General features: G+C 44.6%; 1 protein-coding gene across 1 annotated transcript; it reads right to left on the bottom strand.

Moving 5' to 3' along the window:
- Positions 1-11,160: 11,160 nt before the first annotated feature.
- On the bottom strand, positions 11,161-12,240 carry LOC136699987 (4-galactosyl-N-acetylglucosaminide 3-alpha-L-fucosyltransferase 9-like). The gene has a single exon (XM_066675084.1). The coding sequence runs from the start codon at positions 12,238-12,240 to the stop codon at positions 11,161-11,163; it is 1,080 nt and encodes a 359-aa protein (XP_066531181.1).
- Between the last annotated feature and the right edge of the window lie 1,078 nt (positions 12,241-13,318).

The raw sequence follows: 13,318 nt of genomic DNA, 5'->3' as shown, positions 1-13,318 counted from the left end.
ACGTGCCCATCGGAAATGTGCACGAGGGGGAGTGAGGTGGGGGTTGGGGTGGGGGTTCTTTTTTCAACATCAGCCAAAGATCTATCACCATTGTTGTATACAGTCCACATCTATCCTGCAGTCTGTGGTATAAGCAGTTCTGCTCGTATAGACACCTCCTCATCCAGCATTCGTCTGTAATCAGGGGTATTAACAGGGAGGCTGCTACCCTGTGAGTGCAGTGACAGCTTCTAAGCTTCAGGGAAGGTTTTAGACCAGATGTTGGAACATTGCTGGGTGGATTTGATGGCATTCAGCCTTAAGAACATTAATGATATTGGAGGGTTAATTTTGAATCCACCCATCATTTATCTGTAAGCGCTTATCCAGTTAAGGGTCACGGTGGGTCCAGAGTCTACCTGGAATCATTGGGCGCAAGGCAGGAATACACCCTGGAGGGGGCGCCAGTCCTTCACAGGGAAACACACACACTCACACATTCATTCACACAGTCACACCTACGAACACTTTTGAGTCGCCAATCCACCTACCAACGTGTGCTTTTGGACTGTGGGAGGAAACCAGAGCACCCAGAGGAAACCCACGCAGACACGGAGAGAACACACCACACTCCTCACAGACAGTCACCCGGAGGAAACCCACGCAGACACAGAGAGAACACACCACACTCCTCACAGACAGTCACCCGGAGGAAACCCACGCAGACACAGAGAGAATACACCACACTCCTCACAGACAGTCATCCAAAGGAAACCCACGCAGACACAGGGAGAACACACCACACTCCTCACAGACAGTCACCCTGAGGAAACCCACGCAGACACAGAGAGAACACACCACACTCCTCACAGACAGTCACCCAAAGGAAACCCACACAGACACAGGGAGAACACACCACACTCCTCACAGACAGTCACCCAAAGGAAACCCACGCAGACACAGGGAGAACACACCAAACTCCTCACAGACAGTCACCCGGAGCGGGAATCGAACCCACAACCTCCAGGTCCCTGAAGCTGTTAGTTTTGAATCACAAAGTTTAAATAATAAAAACGATTTTTGTTGTTTCTAAAATGTTGTCTAAATGTATTCACAATGCACAACAATTTTTTTTATATTCATGACATAACCACAGTTTAAGACTCAAATTCTGTTTCATCAATGCATCGCTGTATTCAGCTTTTAGATCGGTTTACAGTTTCCATGTAGCATAATATAGTTTACCAACAGCTATAGTTGCCCCAGCATTGCCCCTATTACTTGACAAAACAGCCACCACCTGGGGCACCTCAGAAACCACCTGACAGACCATGGGGCCAAATCTGACACAACAGTTTATCAACAGCCCTAGCAACCACCTGGTATACAGTAGCAAGCCCAACACCTTAGCAACAGACTAACTAAAGCAACTACTATAGCAAACACCTGAAACACCTTAGCAACGGCTATAGTAATAATTAAGCAATCACTTTAAAAAATATCAAAGCAACTGCCATAGAAGCCAATATTAACAACCTGGAATACCCTAGCAACCACGATAACAACCACCTGGTATACTTCTGCAACTATATAGGAACACCTTAGTGATACTATATCACAACACCTTAGCCACCACATGGAGCACTTTAGCAAACACCTTAAATACCATAGCAACTGCCATTGAAACCATCCAGAGCAACCACTATAACGACCACCTGGAATACCATAACAAAAAACCTAGGAAAACCACTTAGCAACACCTTTGCCACAAAAGTTTCTGTGGAAGAGAGTCACATTACATTCATGTGTCAGTCACAGTTTCAGTAGCCAGTGAATGATTATTTATAAATGGAAAACGGATGGTTAAACATGGAAATATTCTTGTTAGCAACCACTTTTTGGCTTTATTTTGACACCATACTCGCCAATCAAAAATCCACTGAGGGGTGTGTGAAGAGAGGTGTGTATGAGCTGCTGTCCGTCGGCAAGAATGTCATGAAGTGTGACCCAAAAATAAAACTCCCACGGCTCTGTCCATCTCCATCTCCGCTGATCTGCTGCCCTCCTTAACGAGGCAAACTCTTCAAAATACTTTATCACTGTTATACTATACACACACTTACAAAAGTGCTGGCCATCACCACTTTGTCCCAGTCCAGCCCCCCTGCTGACCAGAGGTCCGCTCAGACTCAGCAGAGCTCGCACTCCTGCCAACGTGGCTAAAGTCGCTCAAGTGGCTAATGTGGGCCACTAGTGTTCAGAGTAATGACCCCCAGTCTCACACAGGGTGAGCAGTAATGAAGAACATGAATTCAGAAGCTAGTTACGTACAGAGCACTGAGTTAGGGATATAAACCTATCAGCCATAGCTTTAAAAACATGGCACAGTTTCTACACACGACGTCAAGTTCCACCAGATCCACTGACCCTGTGGTTCATCTGTTGCTCTGCATACTTTGTTAGCTCATTGCCGCAAAAAGGCCAAATGTGGGACCCCTGTAGTAAAGGTGATGTTTTAAACTCTTATAAAGAAATGAAGCAAAGCTGTTTTCACTGAACACTGTTACTGCAGCCACCTGCTCCAGTTACACATTTTCCTGCTCCTCAGCTCCTGCCGCCCGCTCTTTCACTGGCCTCAATACAGAGACGGAGAAAAGGACAGTAAAGAGTGTGTGTGTGTGTGTGTGTGTGTGTGTGTGTGTGTGAGAGAGAGAGACAGAGAACAAGAGGTAGAGTAGAGAATGAGGAAACAGTGACAGAAATAGAATGTGTGGAGAAAATGAAGGCACAGAGAGTGAAAACAGTATGTGAACAGAGGAGAGATGGAAAGAGAGGAAAATAGTGAAAATTAGGAGAGAAGTAAAGAGAAAGTATGGTGAGTATAGTGAGAGTACAGCAAACAATATGAAGAGTGGTGGGAGAGAAAGAGAGAGAGAGAGAGAGAGAGAGAGAGAGAGAGACTGAGCCTCCAGGCTGCTCTCCAGCTCCACCAGCTTCTCCTAATAAGCCTAATCGGCCTATTTTTACTCCGACACCAATCTCCTATAATGGAAAAGAGCCATTTTCTCTCATAATTGCACTTGATTAAGTGGGCCAGTACGAGGTGATTTTATCCCCCTTGTTCTCACTCTCTCTTTCTCTCTACAAGGGTCACTTTGGCCTGGACTTGAGTGTCTCAGTCCAGAAGCACTGACTCCAGTTCTACCACATACTTCCTGACACTTAACACTGAGCTCCTCTGGCACTGTCTCTTTAAAGGAGGTGTTGCTTTCAAAATAATTCTATAATAGGGAGAATAGGGTCTGTCCCACACTCCTCACAGACAGTCACCTGGAGGAAACCCACGCAGACACGGGGAGAACACACCACACTCCTCACAGACAGTCACCCGGAGGAAACCCACGCAGACACGGGGAGAACACACCACACTCCTCACAGACAGTCACCCGGAGGAAACCCACGCAGGCACGGGGAGAACACACCACACTCCTCACAGACAGTCACCCGGAGGAAACCCACGCAGACACAAGGAGAACACACCAACTCCTCACAGACAGTCACCTGGAGCAGGAATCGAACCCACAACCTCCAGGTCCCTGGAGCTGTGTGACTGCGACACTACCTGCTGTGCCACGGTGCCGCCCTTGTATCCTAATTGTAGATTTTAAATTTGTGTTGATTTCACACGCCCCATTTCACCTCCAGGACTCTCATTTGTTTTTGGTTTCTTTTTTCCTTGTCTTGGTTTCCTTTGCTTTCCTTGCTCTTTAGCTCCGCCCCTTGGCTAAGCACACCCAGCTGTTCCTGCTAATTGTTGCCATTAGGTCATTTTAGCTCATGGTGGACATTTTAACTACTTGCTCTTATTTAGTCTCTGTGTGTTAGCCTTTGGTCTGTACTAGTGTTGTTCATTTTGTCCCTCTGACTTATGTAATATCAAGTTGATCTCTAGTATGTTCGCTAATGTTTGTGCCTTTCAGGTACCTTTATTTAGACTGTGTCTTGCTCGATTGCTCCCTCGTTAGCTTTTAGCCTACTGTGAGCAGTTTTGCTAATTATAGTATCTGTTTGTTAGCATTTAGCCCTGCCCTAGCTTAGTCCCGTTTGGTCAGTCCCATGTGTTTGTATCTGTTTTAGTTTTTAGTGTAGTTCTACTGTTTCTTTCTGTTTCTTGGATTAATTGTTTATCTGTCACTTTCTTGTTTACCTGTTTCACGTTTCAGTCTAGTTAGGGTGACCAGATCTTAGATGGTGATAAAAAAGACAGGGTGGGGGGTGGATGATGAGCTCTCGCGCCTCACTGCCGTTGTATATTTAGCTGAACCCATGTGTGCTTTTAGGTCTTTTACACCTTTATTTGCTACACAAAACATGGAAATTTCTTTTTTAATTCATCCGAGAACTTACATTTACGTTTCGGCATAGCTGCTCGAGATGAGGGTGGGTACATGAGCTTTGCCTGACGTAAACAAGGACTACTGACGTGCAGACTGACCAATTAAATGTTTACAGAGAAGGTTATCGACCAATAACGGTAGCGCTACAGTCAGACCGTCCAATCAGAAGATTTTAGGCTACTTCACCACGCCCCCTTCTCACTCAAGCGAACCAATCGGAGTAGGGGAGGGCGGGACTAGTTTGTGAACGAAACTTCTCGAAGTTCTCTGTAAGATCTAGAAAAACAAAATGCCGGACGTTTGTGAAATTCCGACCGGACATTTTTTTAAGTCTAAAAAAGAGTACATGTCCGGGTAAAAGAGGACATCACCCTAACACCTTATGTGTTTAGCCTAGTTTCCAGGTTTCTTTTCTCTGTGTTTTAGTTTCTTTATTTGTAGTCCTATGTCTCTTGTAGCTGTTGTTTGCTTTTGTCATTCTTAATTCTTGTCAGACGTTTTTGCTTTTCTTGTTTTAATAAAATTGTTATATTGCGTTTGTGTTTGCCTTCATCTACTGTTACAGTAATATATCCCCCTCTCCTTCTGAACACAACTGGACTTTAACATCACTGCAGTACCTTTTTAAAGTTACATTTACCGTGTGTTTTTTTTCTAGCTACAGATCAGTATCATAAAAACTGAACATGACTAATAATGAAAAAGCACTACCTGAGAAATGTGATGGAGACTAAAGCCACTGCAGTACTTTTGAGAGCTACAGAGAACTTAGCAGTACATTTGATAAGCTGATATTGATTGATTCATATATTCGTTTTCTGTAACCACTTATCCAGTTCAGGGTTGCAGTGGGTCTGGAGCCTACCTGCATTATTTCATGAAAGGCTAGAACACATACTGAACAGAGCACTGTGCACTCAAACCTATGGACACTTCTGAATAGTCAATCCACCTGCCAAGGTGCCAATCCACAGACACAGGGAGGACACACCAAACTCCTCACAGAGAGTCACTGGAGTCAGTCCCACGAACTCAGGACCCTAGAGCTGGGGTGAAAGCGACCTCCTGATGAGAAGTGCTTGATCTTAAATAAGCACTACCTTATGAAAATACATAGTTAATAATTAATTCTTTAAATGATTCACAGATGCAACATGAGAGCTAGACTAATGTCCCTGCAATGTCAAAACGGACATGTTTTTCTGTAAACATGGGGACTTCTGAATTACAACATGGTTACATGGTATGTGTATAAGAGTTGATGAGTGTGTGTGTGTGTGTGTGTGTGGACGCTAAATGTCGTCCACAGCTCTATGTCAAGATGATGGTGGGCCTGGAGCGCCAGCTTCCTGTTGCACTGTGAGACTATTACATGGTCTAGCAGAGCCTAACTAATAACCTCGACCAGATCACCCAATTCCCTCTGCCTCTCAGATCAGCATGTCATAGCACTCTCCTAGCTCACTCCCTCTCTCCTGCTTTTACTTACTCTTACTTACACACACACACACACTTACTTATACTGTATAAAACCACGGTATGCTGATCCTGGTCAATGAGCTGCCACTCCCAGCTGGAGTTTATTCTCTCTGGGTGTGCTTTTGTCTTTGATTTGGGTGTATTTTTCTCCTCTCGTCAGGCTGTTAATCTGTTTGACGTTGTTTTTCAGAGCTTTCCAATGAGCTCCCAATTCAGCATCTGTCTCTTACAGTACGAATGTCATTCACACACCCACAGTTTGTTTTTTGTACAATTTCTGCGTGGGTTTCCTCCGGGTGACTGTCTGTGAGGAGTGTGGCGTGTTCTCCCTGTGTCTGCGTGGGTTTCCTCCGGGTGACTGTCTGTGAGGAGTGTGGTGTGTTCTCCCTGTGTCTGCGTGGGTTTCCTCCAGGTGACTGTCTGTGAGGAGTTGGTGTGTTCTCCCTGTGTCTGCGTGGGTTTCCTCCGGGTGCTCCGGTTTCCTCCCACAGTCCAAAAACACACGTTGCAGGTGGATTGGCGACTCAAAAGTGTCCGTAGGTGTGAGTGTGTGTGTGAATGTGTGAGTGTGTGTGTGTTGCCCTGTGAAGGACTGGTGCCCCCTTCAGGGTGTGTTCCCGCCTTGCGCCCAATGATTCCAGGTAGGCTCTGGACTCCGGGTGTTGCTAGGTGATCTTTTGTTTGAGTAGCCATTGTTTGTTTATACAGATGTGCATGTCTATGTGCTTGATCTGGAAGTCCTGTCAACAAGAGGTGTGGCTGAAAGGCTTAAAATGTAGTATCACAAAAATTACAAATGTACAAAAGAATTTAATTATGAGATGTATGCATTTTAATTCATGGATTTCATATCTTATAAAAAAGATGTAGTAATTGAGACAGGCTCATTATTATTGTATATAAGAAATTATATAGGGAGCCTATATTCTGAGGTCTAGAAAGAAACCTGTGTGTGTGTGTGTGTGTGTGTGTGTAGGTGCATTCCCTTTATGATGTGTGAGCATGGAGTGAACTCATTGTTATTTAATTGCTCAGTTACGTGTCTTCCCCTACATTAGCGCTGATTGAGTCGAAGCTATTGACTGCTCCGGAGTGATGAAGAGAACGCTTATGTGTGAAAATGACTGCGACTGACTCCATAATCTCATCGACTTCCTTTATGGAATCACTGCAGTTCTGCTGCCACAAATAACCTGCTGATTTCTGCCTTTACCTATGAGCTCAGGCTGTTTTCACTGGAAAAAAAAAATGATAGTATTAAGTGAAATCATCCTAAATCTTGCCAGTTTTTCTTATATTTCTCATTAGGAGATTGCGTTCAACCGGGTTCTAGACAAACCGATTTCTGGAGACAGGCGTATTGTTGGACATCATGATGCATGTGATTTGTGCACACCCATAACCAATCAGCAGTCTCCATATTTACCCCTGGTCCTATAGGAAAGGGCATGCGCATGCTGCACACAGTCTGGATTCCATTAACACCAACGGGTGCATCACTCTGTATTGGTTGCATTTTAGAAACTGCTGTATGTTATAGTGGAACTCTCTGTGGCAGATTCTCTGCCAAATATGGGGCTTGTATGAAAGACACATCAGATCTATCACCTCACAATTTGTGCTGTGTACTATATTTAAGGGAATGTAGGCTGTCTCTGGAGAATGCTGAGTACTAGGTTAGCTTCATGCAAACACTGCTGACAGCTGTTTTGAAGCTGGGTGGGTGTGTTCTCGCCCATCGGTGGGCTTGCACCGGAGGATTGAGAGAGAGAGGGAAAACGTAGGTGTATTTTGGCAGCGTACACGCTTTCTTTCGGGTTTTGGACTCCAGAGAAGGAAAAAAAAAACTCTCACCAGACTCTAGGCCCAGCAGCGATGGGGGGAACATATTAAACACCCGCTGTGTTCTCGCCACAATGAGCTATTTTACACCACCATCACACCCACAGGCAAGTGTGTATGTGTGTGTGTGTGTGTGCGCATGTCTGTTTCAGTCATACACACGATGGCAAATACAGTACTCTCACTCCCTCCTGTCAATTCTCCTCCCCTCCACCCTAGTCCTCCGTTTTTTTCCCCTCCATCAACTCAGTGACGTTCAGCGCTGAACTGTGACATTACAGAAAAGCAGGCGAGAGAGAGAGAGAGAGAGAGAGAGAGAGAGAGAGAGAGAGAGAGAGAGAGAATGAGAGAGAGAGAGAGAGAGAATGAGAGAGAGAGAATGAGAGAGAATGAGAGAGAGAGAGAGAGAATGAGAGAGGAGAGAGAGAGACAGAGAGAATGAGAGAGGAGAGAGAGAATGAGAGAGGAGAGAGAGAGGAGAAAGAGAATGAGAGAGAGAGAGAGAGAATGAGAGAGGAGAAAATGAAAGAGAGAGAGAGAGAGAGAGAGAGAGAGAGAGAGAGAGAGAATGAGAGAGAGAGAATGAGAGAGAGAGAGAGAATGAGAGAGAGAGAGAGAATGAGAGAGGAGAGAGAGAGGAGAAAGAGAATGAGAGAGAGAGACAGAGAGAATGAGAGAGGAGAGAGAGAATGAGAGAGAGAGAGAGAGAGAATGAGAGAGGAGAAAATGAAAGAGAGAGAGAGAGAGAGAGAGAGAGAATGAGAGAGAGAGAATGAGAGAGAGAGAGAGAATGAGAGAGAGAGAGAGAATGAGAGAGGAGAGAGAGAGGAGAAAGAGAATGAGAGAGAGAGACAGAGAGAATGAGAGAGGAGAGAGAGAATGAGAGAGAGAGAGAGAGAGAGAATGAGAGAGGAGAAAATGAAAGAGAGAGAGAGAGAGAGAGAGAGAGAGAGGGAGAGAATGAAAGAGAGAGAGAGAGAGAGAATGAGAGAGAGAGAGAGAGAATGAGAGAGAGAGAGAGAGAGTGACAGTGAGTACAAGGAGGAGGGAGACAAAGTGAAAGAGTGAAATAGACGATTGTGTGTGTGTGTGTGTGTGTGTGTGTGTGTGTGTGTGTGTGTGTCTGACTCCTTCCCCTTCACAAGTGTCACAGGGACATGCGAAGGCCTGAGGCAAAGGAGCAACATATGTTTGACCCACAGAATGAAAAACAGTACAAAGGAGAGACAGAAAGGTAGAGGTAAAAGAAACTGAGGGGTGAAGAGAGAAATTCAGAGACTATTCACTAAAGAAAGAGGAAAGTAAAGTAAAATGGAACAGAGAAAAGTGAAAGTAGTGAGACAGAATAAAGCTGAGAGAGTGAGAGACTAACAAAACATTTAGCCATTTATTAATATTCCTGCAATGCCAATTACTGAAGCTAAATTGATACATATGCCACAGATAAAGATGGATATGTTTGTTCGGAGTGGGGATCAGCAGTACTGAGGTAGTGGAGGGCCCTCAGTTTTTCCGCAGTTTCTCACTTTATTATTCTCTTTTCTTTTATTGTGGCCTCATTAGAGAAGCTCTCCCAGAGCTAACTACTAAGAGCCTGGAGCCAGAACTACAACACATCCGTCATTTTGTCTACGGTCATCTCCGCTCCTCAAGCTGTGTTTAAAGGTAATGAACGGCACATTTCCCATGGCGGGAAAAAAAAACCGAGAGAGAGTGGAGTTATGGCGCCACCTGTTGGATATTTATATATATATTTAAAAAAAACTGTACTGAGCAGTAGAGATAAATTGGACTGTGCTGTTTTTAGTTTCCACGTTTGTTATTTTAATTTGTTGTGGCAAGTCTTGAAATAGTGTTTTATATTTGGAAAGAAAAAAGAAATTGAATAGAATCATAATAATAAAAATAATATGACTCCTGCCTTATACTCGCTGCCTCTGTAATCCCTGATTAAGACAGTTTGAGCAGCTGAAATTTGTTAAAATATGTCACATTTTCCAACTGGCCAGTCAAGCATCTTCCAAGATCATACAAAACCAGCAAGTCAAAGTTTGTCTTAACTGAATATTTTAGGATATTATGCTGGGAAATTCATTTTAAGCAAATACAAACAAATCCATTCATTATCTGTAACCGCTTATTCAGTTCAGGGCCGCTGTGAGTCCAGAGCCTACCTTGCATTGGGTGCAAGGCGAGAACACACCCTGGAGGGGGCGCCAGTCCTTCACAGGGCAACACACACACATTCACTCACACCTATGGACACTTTTGAGGAGAACACACCAAACTCCACACACAGACAGTCACCCGGAGGAAACCCACGCAGACACAGGGAGAACACACCACACTCCTCACAGACAGTCACCCAGAGGAAACCCACGCAGACACAGGGAGAACACACCACACTCCTCACAGACAGTCACACGGAGGAAACCCACGCAGACAAAGGGAGAACACACCACACTCCTCACAGACAGTCACCCAGAGGAAACCCACGCAGACACAGGGAGAACACACCACACTCCTCACAGACAGTCACCCGGAGGAAACCCACGCAGACACAGGGAGAACACACCACACTCCTCACAGACAGTCACCCGGAGGAAACCCACGCAGACACAGGGAGAACACACCACACTCCTCACAGACAGTCACCCGGAGGAAACCCACGCAGACACAGGGAGAACACACCACACTCCTCACAGACAGTCACCCGGAGGAAACCCACGCAGACACAGGGAGAACACACCACACTCCTCACAGACAGTCACCCGGAGGAAACCCACGCAGACACAGGGAGAACACACCACACTCCTCACAGTCACCCGGAGCGGGACTTACAAACAAATTATGGAAGGTAATAGATCTGATTCTAAATAGTAAAAAGTTAGCAAGTAAAAATATGAAAAAAAAATTGTAATTGTAGTAATTTTATTTATCTGCCAGTTTATTATCCTCAATGTCTATTATGTCAGTGTCCACTCATGAAGGCTACAAGGTAGCACCCAGCGGGAGGCAGAGTACATTTTATATATATTTTTACATTAGCCTATTGATTTGTATCTGATTATTATTATTATATTTTACCCGTGTAACTCTTTAAGCTAATATCGCTTCCATTGCGCAGCATCCCAAACAGCCACTAAACACAACAGAAACAAACTGACAAAAGTCTAATTTTCTTTGGCATGATGGGAAAGAACACAATAAACACAGCCCATGCGATGTGTCTATTCCAACAGATGTGTGTGGACTGGAAGAACAACTTCAAACTCACAACTAGCACCACTACTACCACTTACAAACACTTCTCCTCATTGCCTTCCCACTAGTATATAGTATTTTTTTAATATACAACATAAATATATTAATTAACTCTTAAATAGAGAAATACTGATGCCACAAACACCATTTTTCACCACTATCTGGCAAGAATGACCTTCCTCTGAAAACTCTTGAGCTGTTAGTAAAAGGACAGAGACATGTCTTGTCTGATATCACCATCCCAGTACCAACGATACAGATTTGTCAGCACTTGATACTGCCTGTTTCGTCGGATGTATTCACAAGAGCGGCAAGCATGTTCTGCGGGAAAAGAAGAGGTTTGGGCTTCAAAGCGCCTTCTCCATGTGAAGTACCTGCGGTACGGCGCCTCGTTTTCATGCAAAAGGAAGAGGTACTTGGCCAGGGCTCTCACAGAGGGAAAATCCTCCGCGTGAATAAAAGCGTCACTGGATACGAAGCGCTCATAATTCTGCCTGGAGGGGCCGAAAACCACCGGGACAGCCCCCAGCACCAGCGCGTTGAAGAGTTTCTCAGTGATGTAGTCCTTATGCACTGAGTTTTCAAAGGCAAGGTAGAACTTACAGCTAGATATGGTCTGTTTGTATTCCTTCTCAGAAAGTGGCTTGTTGAAATATTCCCCATACACGTGAACCCGGATGTACTTCGTCAGTTCTCTGTAGTAATGCACCCTTCTGTGCTGGTGCTGGTAATTACTAACAACCCAGCAGACAATTTTGTTTTTCTTAGGAAGCTCAAAATCCTCAAGGTTCTTCTCGATTGGTGTCATCCATCCGTAAGGCACTCTAATGTCTGCATCCCTGCGGTAATTCAAGGAGATGTTAAACATCTTGTCCAGGCCAGGGATTTGCTCCGTGTTGGACGGTGACTCTGCATTCATCCAGATCCACTTCTGGTGAGGTGGCCGAGGAGATCTGGGTAAATTCGACAGATCCCAGGAGATATCCCTGTGGTGGATAAGCACAGCATCTGCTTTATTATACAGTTGGCGATCCACTGTTAGCAGGCAGCCTTCTATGTTGAACTGGGACCTGCAACTATCAAGGTCAAAGGTCATGTTAAAAGGCCAGAACCAGACAAGTACCAGGATGTGGCGGGGAACTGAGTGGACGGGGCTGAGTTGTTGGGTCAAGCAGCGAAATGAAGGGCTGTAGTACAGAGAACCCATTAGCAGGATGGCTACAACCAGAATGACATAGCGCAGCAAACGGAGAAAGCTATGGCCTGGATCGGACGCCATCATTGAGCCTGTAAATGGAAATGAAGTTGCAGTCATTTGTAGCCAATGTACACAAAGCCAGGTCATTAAAGCTTGCTGTTGCATCATAGCACCAAGTTAGCTTTTAGCTGTTGTGGTACACAGAGTATATCATGGAAAGATACAGAGACATTTGATTGAAATAAGAGTTTGTAGAATAGGTAAAGAGTTGAAGCTTGCTAATGCATGTTAATACATGTTTGACTATTCTGCCTTTACACGTTTAGCCCTGTCAACTCATGCTGGAGCGTTTCAGACTCATATTTAAGCCGAATATTCCTGTTCAAATGTTTTTAAAAATTTCTCAGAACATTAATTAGCATTAAATTTGCAGCTCGTGATTTAAAATGTATGTATCTTAAAGGCAAACCTGCAAAGACATTCATTCATTCATTATCCGTAACCACTTATCCAGTTCAGGGTGGGTCCAGAGCCTACCTGGAACCATTGTCCTTCACAGGGCAACACACACACCTACGGACACTTTTTTTTGAGTCACCAATCCACCTACCAATGTGTGTTTTTGGACTGTGGGAGGAAACCGGAGCACCCGGAGGAAACCCACGCGGACACGGGGAGAACACACCAACTCCTCACAGACAGTCACCCGGAGCAGGAATCGAACCCACAACCTCCAGGCCCCTGGAGCTGTGTGACTGCGACACTACCTGCTGCGCCACCGTGCCGCCCCTGCTGCAAAGACAGCCCAGTGTAATTCAATAATAACGTGGAAAATGGTCATGTCAAATATGTTTGTTTTGATACGGAGCCCTGCGAGAGAAAACGTGGAGAATAGGAGCCTTGTAAAAGTTAAGACTCATCACTTTTTAGTAGTAGAAGTAGTTACATTTTAAACCCATCCCACGTAGAAGTAGTTACATTTTAAACCCATCCCACGTGGATGTGCTTTCAATGAAGATTACTGTGATACGTTAGCAACTTTTTAACTCGGAACACTACATGTTTAACTAGACAGAATTAACAGAAAAAAAGGCAGCAGAAAGAACAGGGAGAAAAAAAAAACATTGTATGACTTTAAAGCAAAGGTAAAGCCTATATA

The sequence above is a fragment of the Hoplias malabaricus genome, chromosome 6 (genome assembly GCF_029633855.1).
Source record: "Hoplias malabaricus isolate fHopMal1 chromosome 6, fHopMal1.hap1, whole genome shotgun sequence".
Classification (NCBI taxonomy): domain Eukaryota; kingdom Metazoa; phylum Chordata; class Actinopteri; order Characiformes; family Erythrinidae; genus Hoplias; species Hoplias malabaricus.
The sequence above is the reverse complement of the archived record's forward strand: the minus strand, read 5'-3'. Positions and strand labels throughout refer to the sequence as shown.

Coding starts and splice junctions, on each gene's coding strand:
- LOC136699987 (XM_066675084.1), bottom strand. CDS start 12,240: ATGGCGTCCGATCCAGGCCATAGCTTTCTCCGTTTGCTGCGCTATGTC.